This window comes from Lepisosteus platostomus, chromosome 11, assembly GCF_059453375.1.
Source record: "Lepisosteus platostomus isolate fLepPlt1 chromosome 11, fLepPlt1.hap1, whole genome shotgun sequence".
Classification (NCBI taxonomy): Eukaryota; Metazoa; Chordata; class Actinopteri; order Semionotiformes; family Lepisosteidae; genus Lepisosteus; species Lepisosteus platostomus.
In genome coordinates, this window is record NC_142621.1 from 14,448,520 (window position 1) to 14,465,911 (window position 17,392).

The 17,392-nt window shown below is 39.1% G+C and overlaps 2 protein-coding genes across 19 annotated transcripts in view; one reads left to right on the forward strand and one right to left on the reverse strand.

Annotated features, from left to right (window-relative positions):
• The window catches only part of angptl3 (angiopoietin like 3), a 157,820-nt gene that overhangs the window by 138,332 nt on the left and 2,096 nt on the right, over positions 1-17,392 (reverse strand). The window contains exons 5-7 of one of the 2 annotated variants that reach the window (XM_088598613.1): positions 17,009-17,104; positions 16,082-16,354; positions 14,870-15,723 (exon numbers count right to left, since the gene is read on the reverse strand). The exons of the other annotated variant lie outside the window; for it this stretch is intronic. Of the exons in view, the coding sequence (XP_088454739.1) occupies positions 15,539-15,723; positions 16,082-16,354; positions 17,009-17,104 (554 nt within the window). The 3' untranslated portion in view covers positions 14,870-15,538. Of the gene's footprint in view, positions 1-14,869; positions 15,724-16,081; positions 16,355-17,008; positions 17,105-17,392 lie in introns of those variants that run through there. 2 annotated transcript variants of the gene reach the window in all.
• dock7 (dedicator of cytokinesis 7) overlaps positions 1-17,392 on the forward strand; it is a 59,372-nt gene that overhangs the window by 1,861 nt on the left and 40,119 nt on the right. For 10 of the 17 annotated variants that reach the window (XM_088598598.1, XM_088598599.1, XM_088598593.1 and 7 more), the window contains exons 2-14: positions 5,094-5,193; positions 5,789-5,964; positions 6,575-6,643; positions 7,445-7,574; positions 7,880-8,125; positions 8,738-8,823; positions 8,905-8,971; positions 9,304-9,453; positions 10,501-10,581; positions 10,988-11,153; positions 12,675-12,817; positions 13,314-13,407; positions 13,787-13,949. In XM_088598598.1, the coding sequence (XP_088454724.1) occupies positions 5,094-5,193; positions 5,789-5,964; positions 6,575-6,643; positions 7,445-7,574; positions 7,880-8,125; positions 8,738-8,823; positions 8,905-8,971; positions 9,304-9,453; positions 10,501-10,581; positions 10,988-11,153; positions 12,675-12,817; positions 13,314-13,407; positions 13,787-13,949 (1,671 nt within the window). The remainder of the gene's footprint in view (positions 1-5,093; positions 5,194-5,788; positions 5,965-6,574; positions 6,644-7,444; positions 7,575-7,879; positions 8,126-8,737; positions 8,824-8,904; positions 8,972-9,303; positions 9,454-10,500; positions 10,582-10,987; positions 11,154-12,674; positions 12,818-13,313; positions 13,408-13,786; positions 13,950-17,392) is intronic. The other 7 variants (XM_088598601.1, XM_088598610.1, XM_088598602.1 and 4 more) reach the window with 1 other exon arrangement.

The window sequence follows — 17,392 nt, forward strand, 5'->3', positions numbered from 1 at the left end:
GATTTTTTTGTTGATACTGTAACACACACTGGCCACAAGTTATAATTATATTGGTTCTTGAATGCTTGGGTCATGTGGAGTTATCATCTACACATTACAATTTAAAATAAATAAATGCATGTTAAAGGAATAATAGACTGCGTGAGAGAAAATAAACATGTTAATATGAGTTAAGACTCTTTGCTGCTTCACTGATTTTCTTTTCTGCAGTCTTATTGTGAACATCCCTGCTGATGTGTATTTTCAGATGTTGTTTTTGAGGTGACAGACAATCAAAATGGATTAAGACTTTTCCTTTCTAAATTTCTTGTTGCCAAGGGAAACAACCAGCGTATTTAAATATGATGTTGAAGGGCATCAAAAGATTAAAAACAGTGACTGAATCATCTTATTTCCATAAATATGAAGGATACTGAGAGCCATTGTTTGTCTTACAGTTGACATTGTGTTGCTGTGCTGTAAGGCGTAACATAATGTTCCTTGGGAAACTGAAGTTGGTAAATTTTCTTTTTTTTCAGGTTTTATATTGTATCATTCCATGATATCTTCTATAAAGAACTTACAGGGTGTTTGTTATGGTATCAAGAAAAAAAAAATCTCAAGCACACATTTCAAGTCAATCGGGTGATTCAGCAGTGAATATAGTTGTATGTTCCCTAAAATAAATTTAATCTGTGTAAGGGGCCCAGACTTGGGTGTGGGTGGGTTTAGACCTCCGAGCTTGCAAAGGCACCACCACAAAGACATAATGGTTGACTCTGGCATCTTCACGAAAGTTGTCTCTGCTATTAAAGAACGGGAAAAAACCACATGCACTGACTACTCTGGATTGATCGCTACATGTTCACCAAATTAAATCAGTCATGTGTGCAAGTGAGAATTTTAATGTGCTCTTTGTTATTTTTAAACTTGCAATACAGATGAAATATTATGGGTCTCCTGCTTGGTTGTATGGGCAAATTCTCTGGCCTGAGCACAGGCTGAAGTTCACGGGTTCGAGCTTGGTTTATGTCACTAGCTAACTCGTTCAACTGACTAAGTTGTGCCAAGTCATATTTGGGGCTACAGTCATGTGAAAAAGAAAGTACACCCTCTTTCAGTTCAATGGTTTTACACTTCAGGGCATAAATAAGTGCACTTGATTAGTTGATCATCAGGAAGTGTGACCACCTCTATAAAAGCAGAACTTTTGGCAGTTTGGTGGTCTGGAACATTCAGGTGTGTGTTAACAGCATGTCAAGAAGAAAAGACATCAGCAATGAACTCAAGAGAAGCAATTGTTGCAATCAACTCAAGAGAAGCAATCAATCTGGGAAGGGTTATAAGGCCATTTCCAAACAAATTTCCATTATTTACAAATGGAGAACATTCAAGACAGTTACCAATCTTCCCAGGAGTGGGCGTCCCAGCAAATTCACCCCAAGGTCAGATAGTATAATGCTCAGAGAAATTGCAAAGAACCCAAGAGCTATATCTAGGGATCTACAGGCTTCAGTTAACATGTTAAATGTTAAAGTTCATGACAGTACGATCAGAAAAAGACTGAACAATGGTTTTCATGGAAGAGTAGCTAGGAGAAAGCCCCTTCTCTCAGCCTAGGTTTGCAAAGTTGCATCTGAACAAACCACAAGATTTCTGGAACAATGTCCTTTGGACAGACGAGACCAAAGTGGAGATGTTTGGTCATCATGCACAACGCATTGTTTGGCGAAAACCAAACAAATCGTATCACCACAAGCACATCATACCAACCGTCAAGCATGGTGGTAGAGGGGTGATGATCTGGGCTTGTTTTGCAGCCACAGGACCTGGGCACCTTGCAGTTATTGAGTCAATCATGAACTCCTCTTTATACCAAAGTATTCTAGAGACAAATCTGAGGCCATCTGTCCGACAGCTAAAGCTCGGCTGAAATTGGGTCATGCAACTGGAGAACGATCCCAAGCACAGCAGCAGATCTACAACTGAATGGCTGACACAGAAAAGAATCAAGTTGTTGGAATGGCCAAGTCATAGTCTAGACCTCAACCCTATTGCGATGGTGTGGCAGGACCTTAAGAGAGCTGTGCATAAAAATGAATGCCCTCAAACATCAATGAACTGAAGCAATGTTGTGAAGAAGAGTGAGCCAAAATTCCTCCAGAAGGATGTGAGAGACTGATAAACTCATACAGAAAACAATTACTTCATGTTATTGCTGCTAAAGGTGGTTCTACAAGCTACTGAATCATGGGGTGTACTTTGTTTTTCACACATGGCTTCTGCATGTTGGTTTATTTTTTGTTAATTAAATAATGATAAAGTGGAATCTGTCATGTGTTGTTTGTCACCTGAGGTTAGATTTACCTAATTTTAGGACCTGGTAAGGACCAGATGATTTTTGTTATGTCCTGATATATAAAACCATAGAATTGAAAGAGGGTGTACTTTCTTTTTCACACGACCGTATGTGCTTGCTTCAGTCAATGCTGAATCTCCCGTAATTGACAGTTTCATCTTCATGTGTTAAAAGACAAGTGGCCTCAAGTGGGCAGGTTGCAGGAGTCTGCCGTCACTCCTTCGTTCTCCTCTGTATAGTCACGGGGCTCGTAGCTGAAATCCAAGATGTGAAAACGCACAGTAGGCAATGATAAATCAGATGGGTACAACACAAATAATTGGTAAGTCTTAATTAATTACATTGTCAGAATTACAAAAAGTTATAGAATATGTGCCTACAATTTCTAAATGAGTAAGTGTTTTGGATTGTGACCTGTGATGGACTGGTGTCCCATCCAGTGCGTACCCTGGCTTGTGCCCGTTGCTTGCTGAGATTTGGAAGAATTGGAAGAAGCGTTTAGAAAATGGAAAAAGGTCAATATTACTTAAGTTTAGGGAATATGTGCCTAAAATTCCCACATGAGCAACCCGTTTGCTTTGTGTTAATGTGGATACAGGTTTTCTTAATTTTAAAGACCTTTGGTTTTAGCCAAAAGGCAGGGAATTCACACGAATTCCAGAAAATAAAGCCACCAGTATTTTTTTACTTAAAAGTGTACGTGGTGAACCAGAATGGAAACCCCAAGGTCACTTTTTGGGGTGTTTGGCCAACAAATATTGCCTTTATGCGCCGTGACGAGCTTGCCATTGTCTGGAATTCTGCAGGGGGGTGTGTGCTATCAATCAGCTCGTGCTTGATGGATGAAAGTGGAAAACATCGTCTCAGATTTCATTCCAGAATATCCCATGAATTGGGTTAATATCATGTGACCGAGAGGGCCATGACATATATATAACATCAGTGTCACGCCCGTCAAACCATTGGGTAACCAATGATTATTCTTTGGTGGTGGCATTGTCAGTCTGGAAGACACTCCTCCCAACAGGAATGAAATACTGCAACATGGGGTAAAGATTATCACAATAAAATGCAACCCATGCGATGCTCCCCCTGCAACATTTCGGAACCATCCAAACCTTCACTTAGTGTTGGAACTGACCACATCCCATTTCTTCACTATTCAGTAGTCCATCATCGGTGCTGTTTCGCACCACTGGACTTGCCAGTGTGCATTGCCACTGTGATGAGAGCTTTGTGCACAGCAATGTGACTGTGGTGCTTGGCTTTGTGAACTGTTTTTTATATGAAACTCACTCCCTAGTTTGAAGTCTATGGTCAGTTGTTATACAGTTGCTTTTCTGTTTTGCCTTGCACTTAGAATGAATGTGTGGATACCAAAGTTGCCCTTTGCTGATATCTTTCAGTCAGACTTGCTGACATCACCTTAGACGCAGCTTTTCATGAAACATCAGCAAGTTGAGTTGTTTTGATAAGTGGAGCTCCTGCAATATGCACCCCCCAAAAAATAGGTAGTTCTCAGTTAATGCGAAAACTAAGTGAACACAGCATTTTCATATTGATGTATTTAAGCCCAGAACCAAAATAAAAGAGAAAATGTTACTATTGGCACTTCTCACATTATATCACATTATCGGAGGTTGTTTTTTACATAAATGTGTAAAATGAGAGACACAAACATATGTTCTTAAAGGAAAATGACACCCTGTCATTAATGAGCAATAGCAAACAAGAAGCATGTTTATCCTGCAGTCTTGAATGCAGTGTGTGGGATTTTTAACTCGATGGATTTACAGTGATAATTTCACAATGGTATTAGCTTAAAGGGTTCAGCAGAGAGATCTGCAGTTTTGGGCTCCTGCTGTTAAATAAATGTTTCAGGGGTACTGTAAACTGTGTTCTTGAGATGATCTGATATTCTTGAAATTTCACATTTTTAAAAAGCCTCTATCTAAAAATGGTCTCCTCTTTGACAGATGACGTGATTTTACCTTAGTAGGTGCTTTCTTCATATTTACGTTGGTCTGCTAGCTTTTTCTTTTTTCAAGGTAGCAGTGCAGACCCATTTATGGGCCACAGTAATTCAGAAAGATTCTTCAAATGCTTACCAAAGCCCTTTTTTATGAGGTGCACAAGCTTTTATTTGTTTTCTGCTTTCAAGTCTAATGTACAGCCTTGTTAGATGAAACACAAAAGGTCCTTACCTGAACCGTGAGGCAATCCAGATTCCATTACAAGTATTTTCACACACACAAAACTTCCTGTATCAAGTTAATTAAACTGATGCTGGACATGAAGTTTCTTTTCTCTATCCTTTTCCTTTGTCTTCAATACCATTAACATTCTTTATTTCAAAGATGATATTTCTTCTTTTAAATACCTGTAAATAATTTGCTATCTGCTGTTCTTCCAATAATTAAATTGATCATTTGCATTACTTCATATAGAAGATAATCTTGAATTGAATGCTTGTCTTGATCCTGACAAAGTGTCGAACAGTGTAATCTCCATGCTATATGGATTTTGTCCTGATTTTTTCCCCAAAACTAGATAAGAAATAAACTTGGCTGAAGATTAGATTTTTTTCTGGTTGGAAACATGAATTGCATCTCATCTCTGTCATCTGTCTCTGACCAGACTTTTAGTCCTGAGCTCCCATCCATGTTGGTTTGTGGGTTCTTTTCCAGAAACATACTGGGAGAGCATTTTCCGTGCAGGTTGACGTGTGTCTGTGAAGAGCTTTTGTGTTTTTCAGGACTGTAGCAGCTGAGGTGAGGAAACAGATTGCCGGCTATGGGGGATCCCCACAGCTCCTGAAAAACCTAAATGTTGGTGCCAACACTTCCAGTAACACGGTAAGTAAACAGAAGACATCAGCAAAAACCACAGGAGACCATGTCTAGCTGCTGATAGGATAGTCAGTGTCTGTGCTTTGAAAAAATATGAATATAATATATTCTTTTAATTAGTAAGGAGAAGTGAAGTCATTTTGTTAATGTTAAGTTTTTGTATTTTCAGCAGTGTACTTGTTTAGAAAAATCAAGCTGTGTCTCTTTTATCATATGACAGTTGTTTTTCCCTCTTGACATGTATTTTTCTGATAGTTTCAATTGTTCTAATATTTATTTCACTTGACTACAGCTTGCTATTTCTGGCTACAACTTGGTTTTCCTGGTACTTCCCTCTTCGGCATGTTTGTGGTAACCACAGAAACAGGGCCGATATCTCTTGTTATTGAGTGTTCCGTTTTAGTTCGGTTTCATTTTCGATTGAAGGATGTTGTGATTAAGTCTGAACTTGCTGTTTGGCTTCTCTCTCGTTGGTTCTGTGTATCAAGGCCTTTGCTGAAGCGATTAGAAACACCCACCATTTGTTAGTGGGTCTTATTTGTAGCTGTGCCCATAATTCAAATTACATTGCCTTGTCTCAGGTCCCTTTTTCTGTTTGCAGGTTCCACTCACAGAAGCTGTGGACCCGGTGGATTTTGAAGAATATCTGCACACTCATCCTCCTGTTGTTGAATCAGGCCCCCTGAGGGACCTCATAGAGTTCCCACCTGATGACATTGAAGTGATCTACACCCCCCGAGAGTGTCGCACACTAGTACAGGCTGTGCCGGAAGAGGGGTGAGAGGGGCTTCTTATAAAACAAGAGAACACAGAAGATGCTGTAAACAGGATGAAAGAAGGAAATTCAAAATTGGGCCTAGATACTGTATACTATATTGTGTCCCTCCTGTTTCTCATAATTTCACCTCACTTTCTTCTCTGCACCAGATCTCAGGTCCCAGACAGAGCCATTTTACCTTAATTAAGCAGAGCTCCGGTCTTCTCAAGTAACAGAAATAACAGGGTCCGCAGTCCTTAAGCCCAGGAACTACAGCCAGTCTCTCGTTCCTCACAGTGATTAAAATGTTTAATCAGAATTTCAGTAACATCCACGGCACTACTGATACTAAAGTCTTTCTGTTTGCCAAAGACTCTTAGTTTTCCCAGTGACTCTGCCAACCACTACTGGAGTTGTAACTGACAGATGGAGAAACATATTGAGTTAATTTGAGTCTACATTGTCTTTTTTGCCATGTTAAATTTTATGAACTTCAGCTCTTCAGCTCTAAAGAACCTTTAGCAGTGACAGCAGGTTATAGTCAACTATTTCAGCCTGTTCTGCTCCTCAGCTTTTAATAGATGACAAATACGGTGGTAAGCATCAATAATGTTTTCTATACCTTTCCAGTGATAATGATCCTCATGTCAGAGACTGCACCAGATCCTACACTGAAGACTGGGCGATTGTAAATCGAAAGTAAGCAGTTTTCGTGTTAGACATCTTGTTCTTTTATCATCAGTTTTATGTATACTGTATATGGGTGTAACCATGTACTTATTTGAAAGAATTTCTTTTCTTTTCCTATTATATGTTGGTTTATCCCAAGAGTTTGAGTGTATCAGGTGTGCTTTTTGGCCTTTGTGTGAGAGGTAGAAGAGGTTTGACAAGCTTGATCTTTTTACACACTCAAATAAAAGGCTGGTTCAGGCCTTCTCGTGCTGCTCTAGCCTCAATACTTTGTTGCCTATGCAGTTAGAAACCTGAACTTCCACGGAAAGAACGATGAATACACAGTACAGAAAGAACCAGTTAATTTGAGTTAAATTAGAACTCTCTAACTCAAGTGTTTGTGGCTGATTAACTCGTGTCATCTCAGTCCAAATCACAGAACAGCTATTTTTTGCTTCACTTGATAAGCAGGCTTATAAGTGTACCTTCTGCACATAAGGCACTCTGCATTTCTTTCACAAGGAGACTTTATGACATGGTTCCTTGCTGCTTGTCAGTGAAACTTTTCTCAAAAAGAATATTGCCTGAGTGTCACCAGCAATGTGTGATCCTGTGTTTATTTACAGAGATTTAAGACAGAAAATCTTTGTGTGGTTTTAATAGTTAAAGTACAGCAGATATGTAAAAGAAATGCATTTCATACCTCATAGTATACAGTAGGTGCTGAACTTTCTGCTGTTTTGTACACTAATGACTTCATATTGTAGATCTCTGACATTTCAACCCAACTAAAACAGAATCATGCTCGTCTTTGCTTTCTTTATCTAGATACCATAAACTAGGGACAGGATTCAACCCTAATACTCTTGACAAACAAAAGGAGCGGCAGAAGGGGCTCCCAAAACAGGTCTTTGAATCTGATGAAATGCCCGATAACAGCAGCTACCAAGACGATCAGGTAACTGGGGTGTCTTTGCCTCCACAATGAGACTTCTGCACATGAGGCTTTTGCTGAGCTGGTAAATGTTTTATCAGGTCCTTGGATGCATTACTTTAAATGTTTTATTCTTCCAGCGTACACCTAAGTTTTCATATTTTAAATCTGACTCTGGAGTTGGGAGTTTCGATAGTAGCAAGTGTCAGTTTCAGTGCAGAGGCATTAATACTTCCCTTCACTCGCCCTTTTTAGTTTTCACGAAGCCACTGCGGCAGCAGCACGGAGAACATCTGGCTTTACTTTTTTCTTCTTTCTTTTATTTTAAGATTTATTTCAAGATCAAAACTTCATGTTTGCAGGACGACCTTAAGAGAAGGTCCCTGTCTATCGATGACACGCCACGTGGGAGCTGGGCCTGCAGTATCTTTGACCTGAAGAACTCCCTCCCTGACGCACTGCTGCCCAACCTGCTGGACAGGGCCCCGAACGAGGAGATCGATCGGCAGAACGAGGAGACCAGGAAATCAAGCAGGCACAGGGAGCTATTTGCCCTTCACCCTGCTCTGGATGAGGTATTGTCTCCAGAAGAAAAATGAACCTTATCTTATTGCCGGCATCGGCCAAATTACCGGCCCTGAAGATTAAAGGCTAGGCCAGACAGGATGACCCCAGTCACAGTTAGTGCGCCGCAACTTGTGATCCCTCATTGCGGGGAAAAATAAAGCTTCTTCTCCTGATGCACAAAAATATCTCAAATACTAACGTTTTTTTTTTGCCGTGGAACATGGACGATTAAAACATTTTCTATGTCTTGGTAATTAGTCTCAGGTGTATCTTAGTTTTAACTCATATGATTGGTATTATAACTTGGGTTGAAGCATTTGTGTATCTAAATGTTCCATTATTAAAATAATAATCTTTAGGTTGCTCAGAAAATGTTTTTTTTTCTAGAAAATTAAAAAAACCCATGTTAAAACCAACTTCTCCCCACAAATGCTAAAATTTTGTGTGTATTCTTAATTGTTTCTTAATCATATATACAGCTAATACATGCACTTGCAGATTGATCCTTTTTGATGCGGATCGTATTTTTAAGGGTTTGAGTCATGCTTGGAATGTTTGCATGTTGGTTATTTTTCAAAATACATTTATTATGAAGTGAAATTTTTATCCTTAAATCAAAGGAAGAGCCCATTGAACGACACTGTGTGCCTGATGTCCCTAAAGAACACTTTGGCCAGAGGCTGCTTGTTAAGTGCTTATCACTGAAGTAAGTATGGCACATTTTAAAATTTTGTTTTAGGTCATGAGAGAACTGAAATATTTGACTGATTGTGCTTTTTGATTAAAGGTTTGAAATTGAAATTGAGCCCATTTTCGCAAGTTTGGCCCTTTATGATGTGAAGGAGAAAAAGAAGGTAGGCTTTTGCTTAAAATGCTCTCTGTGCAGAAGAAATAGTTTAATTCAGTATTACCTGTATTTGTTGTAATTTACAAGTTAACACTGTGGACATGGTTTCTGGAAATGTAATTCGAGTATAGATATAAGAAGTCATTTCCCTGGCACTACCCTTACTAGAATATTGTTAGCTTCCTCTAGAGGGTAGTCTTACGCTTTGTAATGTTGGAAAGAGAAATGTTTAACTTGTGCTGACATAGAATTATTATGTGATTAAACACTTTTAGACATTTCTGTGTCTTAACAGTGCATTTGTTTCTTCTCGCTTTATATTTGTGTTTTTTTCTCAAGATTTCCGAAAACTTTTTTTTTGACCTAAATTCTGAGCAAATGAAATCGATGCTCCGACCTCACATTCAGACTGCCGCCATCTCCACTCTCGCCCGTTCCGCCATCTTCTCCATTACCTACCCCTCACAAGACGTCTTCCTGGTCATAAAGGTGGGACACCTTCTTTTGTATTTTCATTTTAAGAGTTTGACATGCCTCCAGTCTCATCAGCCGCAGTTATTTTTGCCATCACCGTTCTCTATCTGAAATCATTAAAACCCTCTTTTCTTTAGTATATCGTAATTATATATTCATGGAAAAAAGAAACGCAACACCTCCTCCTCCACAATCTGGCCCTCCCGTCTGTGTGGTACAGGCTGAAGAGTGACTCATCGGTGAAGAGGACCTGATGGCACTGCTGACAAGTCCATCGCAGCCTCTGTCTGGCCCAAGCCAGTCAGGTGTGATGCTAGGAGGTGTGAGCAGAGGGCCTCTGACAGCTCGCCTTGCTCTAAGGCCAGCAGCATGGAGCCTCACTCTCCTGTCACTGATGCGGGCATTGTGTCTACTGGCAGTTTCAGCAGCAGTACGGGTGGCAGATTTGAAATGGTCTGATGTGTCCGTACTGCTCAGATGTGGTCACTCGAGGGTGGCTGGATCTTGGACGGTCATCAGACCTACTGGTCTGCTGAAACCTTCTCTGCAGCCAGGACACAGTGGAGTGGGTTACTCCATAGTGTCTGGGAACACTTGCACATGACATGCCTGCCTGCAGCATGCCAATGGTCCTCTTCCTTGCTTCTGGTGACATTCAAGGCATTATGGAATGCACAGAAAACTGACTACTTATGGCCTTTTTCTTGCAGTGACCTAAGCTTTGAATTAAGGCCTTTTTAAAGGTGACCTGATCAGGCATTGTTCCACCTGGACCTCGTTGGGTAAATGTGCACCTAACGAGCTTCCATGTGATTGGCAAGTTGCAATGCCTCACTGCACAAGCTGTATTGCTGGTCAGAGAGCTTAAAACAAATTGACAACTTTTTGTGAAAGTACATAAGCTATAACTAGAGTATTCTCATTCCAGCAAATGTTGCGTTTCCTTTTTCTATCAATATATATTCTTCATTTTTATTGTTTGTTTTTTTTGCATTTCTTTCTTGTCATGCTAAGTTCTTTTATTTTCTCTGATACAAAGACACATTTCTTGTGTTTTGACAGCTGGAGAAAGTATTGCAGCAGGGTGATATTGGAGAATGTGCTGAGCCATACATGGTCTTCAAAGAGTCTGATACAGCCAAAGTAAGGAATATTTGCAATCGCTTCTTACCAGATGTTGACAAGACTTTTTACAGGTTATAAAAATAATAGAATTATTAATAGGTGGCACTTATTTGGACAAAGGATTTGATTGGGGCCTTGTGAATCAGGGTACCCTCCCTGACTGTTGTAGCTGATACCCAGGCATCGTTCAGAAAACAAATGGATAAATAAGCTCTTAACAACGGCTCTTGTTTGTAACTTGTGTTTTTACTTCTTACAATTTTAATTTTTGAAGTGCATTCTCTTCAGGTGTGTAGGGCTCCATTGTTTATTTTCTATGTATTTTTAAAAAAGCTGAAGATTGTGCTTTATCCATCCACCAAATTGAATTAACCTCTATCTTGGTTGCTTAAAGAAGTTTTTTTTTCTGCTTTGTATCGTGCAGAACAAGGAGAAGCTGGAGAAGTTGCGAAGCCAGTCGGAACAGTTTTGTCAGAGGCTGGGGAGATATCGGATGCCCTTTGCCTGGACAGCGATCCACCTGATGAACATTGTGAACAGTGCTGGTAGCTTGGAGAGGGACACCACTGACCTGGAAATCGGAATGCCGGGTAAGCGACGTTGTCAGGAATATGGACTAAATTCATGCCTAATTAAAGTTTTCTTTAGTAAAACGCAATCCCAGCTTGAATGCTGTATAGCAGCTTTTTTCAAAGTACGTATTCTCCTGAGACAAATTTCCAAACCCCTCTATCTAATTACATGCAAAAGGAGTTACAGCGTTGTAAAATAAAATGTATTAAATCTTCATGCTTGTATTGCCACAGAGAAGCAGAACGTGAAAAACATTCTGCCCCAGCAGTTTTTGTTGAAGGTCATTGTGGCTGAAATGTTAATTTGCCAACTCTTGATTCTTTGTTACACTTAACATTATGAATTCTAAAACAATCTACAATGTTTTTGTATTTTGAATATATATGGATATACTATATTTGTATATAAAATATTGCTACAAATAGAGGATTACAAAAATAGAGAAAAGCAAAGGAACTGACAAAGTGGATACATCAATAAGTAACATCATAACCCCCAACTTGTAAAGATTTTGCTAAGAATATACCCGAGTGGTTGGTTTACTTAGAGGCACATGAGTTTTCTGTTCTCTGGCAGAGCTTATGTGACAAGAGTAATGTTGGGTTAAACAAATATGTCTTAATAGTGGCAATACTGACACTAAAATATGCAGAACAGAAACATACAACACACAAGTAACTCTTATTTACAAATATACAAATAAGGCATCCCAGAGGTCTTTATCCTAACCACCCAGAAAAACAAGTACTCAATTCTTAAATAATGCCTACAGTGACAAAATAAAGAGATAAGCTGCCTTTTAAACTAAACAGAATACATCCTACAGATCAATCTCTCTCTGTAAACCGGATGCCACAAAATAAACGGGACTCTATCTCTCTTTCATAAAAATGCACCCACTAACCAGGAGAGGCCATTTTTAACCTAGGGATTCTTTCCACAGGAAATTTGAGATCTCTAAGAAACGTAAAATAGCAAGCTCTCTTAACAGGGTTCAAATACTTAACTTAAATCTGGTCTTTGTGGGTGATGTGGAACAGGAAACTCTCGTCTTTCTTGTCTCTGTCTCCCCTTCACTCTGCCCCTTTATGGTGTCTTTCTGGACTGTTAATCAACGTTGGACATTCAATCATTTACCCAGAACTTGATTAACTAAGGTAAACTTTACAATTGCTTTGATCACTGAATCTGGGACCACTACATCAAGGCAAACATCCCCTTGCTTTGAAGCTGGAAATGTTGACATGAGCCATATCACCCTGCCACTCACAACTGGAAGCCCACTGAAGCTAAGCAGGTGTGAGCCTGGTCAGTACCTGGATGAGAGACCTCCTGTGATCATCATAATAATAATTGCTTATACTTATATAGCGCTTTTCTGGACACTCCACTTAAAGCAACCCATTGTATCTAGATTCTTAAAGACACTTCATACCAATATTTTAAAATAAAATTCTAACACATGACATGCTTATTTTGTTTTTGGTTGCATTTGTTTGCTGCGGCGGTACAACGCTGTGCTTGTTGCCATGGTGAAGAGCGCAAAGGCTCCTGGTCAGAAAGGAGGAACTCGAGCATTGTGGGCCGCCGATCTCTCGAGAGGACAACCAGTGGAGACGAGTCTTGCAACCTGACGAGTTTCCGCCCTGCCACACTTACTGTCACCAACTTCTTCAAACAGGTGAGCTGGGTTCCCAGGCTAACAAAAAAAAAAAACGAGTGTGTGAACAGGACCAAAATATTTCCAACCTTTTCAGGAAGACGTGCATTTTTGCATCAGCCAGAAGATCGTAATGTTATTAATTTAGTACTTTGTAGTACTTCCTGAAACCCAAAATGTTAAATCAATTTCATTGATCAAGTATAGAACTGTCCAGTGAGCCTTTGATGCATCATAGAGTCAAAATCCAGAGAGTGGGTCTTTAACCACAGGTACAGTACATCTTAGTTGTTTACAAAGTATTGTTTTAAGTTTAAAGATATCAAATGCTATTTAAGGATCTCTGAATAACATCTTTAAATACGTATAAGAATATAAGTTAGCTACTAACAATAAAATGGGCTAGATGGAATGAATGGGTTTGTGTCATTAGTTACCTTCATGTTCTGAGGTCAAATCTGAGACACAGAAGAGATACAGAAGTGCTCTGTATTGTATATCTTTTGGATTTTGGTAGGAGGGAGACCGGCTGAGTGATGAGGATCTGTACAAATTCCTTGCAGACATGAGGAGGCCTTCTTCAGTTCTAAGGAGACTGAGACCAATCACAGGTACAATTGCACAAAACAAAAGAATATTAAGCAAGGACAACAGTCTCCTTTATTTAATGGCTTTGTAGTGCCTTGTGTTGTATTTCCGCTTTTGTCAGAAGACAATTCATGCACAGAGGTTACTAACATGTATCAAATTCTGTCTGATTTGTAGAGCTAGTGATTCTGAGAAGAGTGAACTCTACCTCACAGATCTATTTCCTGGCTACACATTTGCAAGGCCCACTGTTGCACAATAAGAAGAGTTGAGGTTGCTCAAACAGAATGCTAACCCCTCCTTTTGAGAACAGATACCAATTATATGATTGTGGGTCCCTTTAATAACATTCTTGGGTTTTGTCTGTGCTCCTTTGTTTAATGTATTTTTCTGTGTTCGCAGCCCAGTTGAAGATAGACATCTCGCCTGCCCCAGAAAACCCACACTACTGCCTGACTCCGGAGCTGCTACAGGTCAAACCCTACCCAGACAGCAGAGTCCGGCCCACTAGAGAAATACTGGAGTTTCCAGCAAAGGACATTTATGTACCAAACACAACATACAGGTACTGTCTCTTTTATTCTGTACTAACGCAGACATCACCCTTTGTTAATCTTGGTTACTAAGGGAGAGAGGACAAACAGCTTTGGCACACTGTGGCAATCATTGTGCATTTCAAAAATTGATTTACAGTATTAAACAGATCTTGAGCTGTTAGAAGCCAGAAAGAATGGCTGATACTTTTTTTAATAATGAAGAACAATATATCTACTTACCTGTTTAAAGTAAGGGCAGTATATGAACTTGTGTTACGGTTAATATACAACGTTTGTAGAGAATCATGAAAATTTCTAATTTACTGCTTTACTGTGGTAAGACACGTCAAATCATCTCTTCAGTGCTGACAATGCAGTTTGTGCTGCTATTTTGAGTCAAGGCTGAATTATCCTAACAAGATGGGACACAGTTCTTTTTATCTGTGTACATAACCGACTTTTTTAAGGTCATGTTTGCCTTTGATAAAAAGAATAATCTGTTCCCCAACAGAGATAGTCCTATAATTATCTAAAACTAAAAGCTTGTCAACAGCTTCTTGGAAATTGCTTATAGTCTTTGAAAATAATTATATTTCAGTCTCTGAAGATGTAATTGTATGCATATGTTTTTCACAGACTTAAGTTTCTAGTGCATATTTGTATTTGTAAAGATAAAAAATGTGTAGAGCACGTTTTTGAAAGTGCAAAAGGCAACTAAATTCTAGTGCACGTGAAGAGCTTCTTATAATTTTCTAAATTTAATTCCTACATCAAGAAGAAGGATATTGGTGACTACGTACAGACAGTTTTGAGATGGTTCTATTTTTGAATTTCCTGGTATGGAATCCTAAGTGAAATTAGTGAGACTACTTCAGAAGAAGCCAGTGGATCTAGTAAAATCTACATTTAAGGAACAATGCTATAAAATTGCAGTGAAGGGAGTCATGAATTTGTGTTTCATAAATATGATTTATTATCACTTCCCAGGTAATGAGGAAGCATCTGTAAACATGACAGTTACAACCTTTCGTAACAAAATATACAGTACAGTTGTGTATGCAGAACAACGACTTTGCAACGAGTCAATATGACCCAGTATTGTTTGAAGACATGATCCAACAAACTAATTGCTTTTATGCATCACTTCTTTTTTGATCATTTGGAAATTTTCATGTTAGCAGTGTTCTATTACAGATTGTTTAAATATTTTAAGTTAGAAAACTACAAAAACAAAAAACAAGGCTAAACATGTATTAGTGTCTGTATAAACAGAAGTACTTCCCGTTTTTGTTAAGGTGTGATCTCCTTATCAATAGCTTATCTGTGAAGTTAAAAACGCTAGGAACCGCATACAATTGATACACAGCTGTGTATACTTCAGTGTGAGATGCTGCTTGGAAGAGTATAAAACATGGTTTTGTGTTTCCTAGTGCCACCCCATGTGAAAGCTTGTCAGCACGCATTATGTGAATCGCTTGTAGATAAAGCCTGAAAAACTTGTGTTTATGCGACAGCCTTGCTTCACTGATCCATTGTGTGTTTTTCCATCCACAATACCGCGAGAATTTGAGATTCATCGGTAGCTTCACCGCCAATAAATTAAAATGCGCGCATCAGTTTAACGAAAGCTTCCGGCGTCGGGGGCAGGGCGGATGGCGATCTTAGTTGACTTGAGGGAGTAGGAAATGCCCCTGCCTGGTTTCCAGTGGATCCCCCTCCTCCTGTCAGTCTTGCCCCTGGACTTCGTTCTGATGTATCTGCCATTCAGGTTGGTGTCCCCACACGCGTTGAACCACCAGCCACCTGGAGAAGACAAAAGAAGAGCTTTGTGTGCATTCTGTAGCATGACCCTCGACATAATGGTCGCTTTTATCTGCAGCAGGATGTGAAATATCAATGAAGAATCACATCGTTTAATTTTCTGGCTAGTATTATTACACAGTTTATTCTGTGTTTGAATGTTGTATATATGCTGTCATTACAAAAAAAAACTTAATTCCCTCTATCCTCATATTTTACTTTCTCTGTGCGATTCTTAAAAAGGGAATCTTGTCAGATTTAGTTTCACACATCCCAAAATCCCGGAGAGATGGATGCTCCATAGATTATTTTCATAATTTATGTTGTGCTGTTATCTGATGTCTCAAGAGAAGTTGTGTACCTGAGTAATTCTCTGCGCAGTTGGAGTCTTTCTTGTTGTCGTTGTCTCGGTCTTTGGTGGAGAACCTCATCCCAGTCTGGTTGGTCATAGCGTTCGGCAGGTTTCCAGAGATCGGTGTCAGGTGAATCATGTAGTCTAAATCTTTGCCCTCCAGACTGAACTGGTACTCAATAGACCGTTTCTCATTTCTCCAGTCCTCCAGCTGTATTTGCAGAATATAGTCTCCTTGCTTAGAAATTGAATGAATTTTCTCCAGACCCAGCCAGAACTCACCTGTGTAATACAAGTAATTCTATGTTCATGGCATGACTAATATTGCAGTGTACAGGGAAGTGAAAAAGAATCTGTTAAGGCAAGCTTAGGTTGTGCTTGTTTACTGGTGTTAATGCATTCGGACTGTTAAGATCAAATATGCTGACTGGATTTCTTTAGGAGATGGGTAGATTGTCATTTTAACTCCAGGTCCATTGTTAATAGTTTTGATTATGTCAGTTGCATTTTAAAATTAACCTAAGCTTTCTACTAAAAAATATGAGTGTGTTTGCGATAAGAACTAATTGTATCTTTTGGCAAATGTCCAGTTTAACTAGTATAATGGCTTAATGGCTTAAAGTCTTTTAAGCGAGGCAATAAAGATAACAGCTCTGTCAACTGTGTCCTGATTTGCTGAGGTAATTTTTCCTAGTGGTTCCAAAAAGGAAGTACTTAAAGGCCTTCGGTGTCTGTTAATCAATTACAGGATGCAATCTTTTTGTGCATTAAGGCTACTGAAAAAGGAAAAAAGGGGGTAATACTTAGGTCTGCTATTCTCCGAGACAACATTAAATCAGTTTTCAAGTCTAATAATTGTCTACACAATAAAAAATTGCTCATAGACTGGGTTATTCATCTTGGAAGCTTTAACTTAAACAATTATTACTAACTTACTTTCAAGATTGCCAAATCCATTTTCATATTTTTCCCAAGTCTGGTCAAAATCCACTGACCCATCCATTCTTCGCTGCATAATCGTATAGCCTCCCTCTGTTGGCAGATTTAAGTGATTAAGAAGAGAAATTCACTTATAATAAAAGGTATATGAATTCAGACTAATGATACTGCTAAGTGTATTAGCCAAAATGTCCATTTTTAAACGCATTACTTTGCAAGTCTGTTTGATGTTTTGTAAGATTTCTTTATTCCTGTGCTGAGAAGATTTTTCTTTGGTTTAAGTTCTAGTCAGCCAGCTTCTACAGAGTCTTCTTAAAGCTGCTTGGGAAGATGTAACGGGGGGAAGTGAATTAACACCACATAAAGCTATGAAGCCTGTTC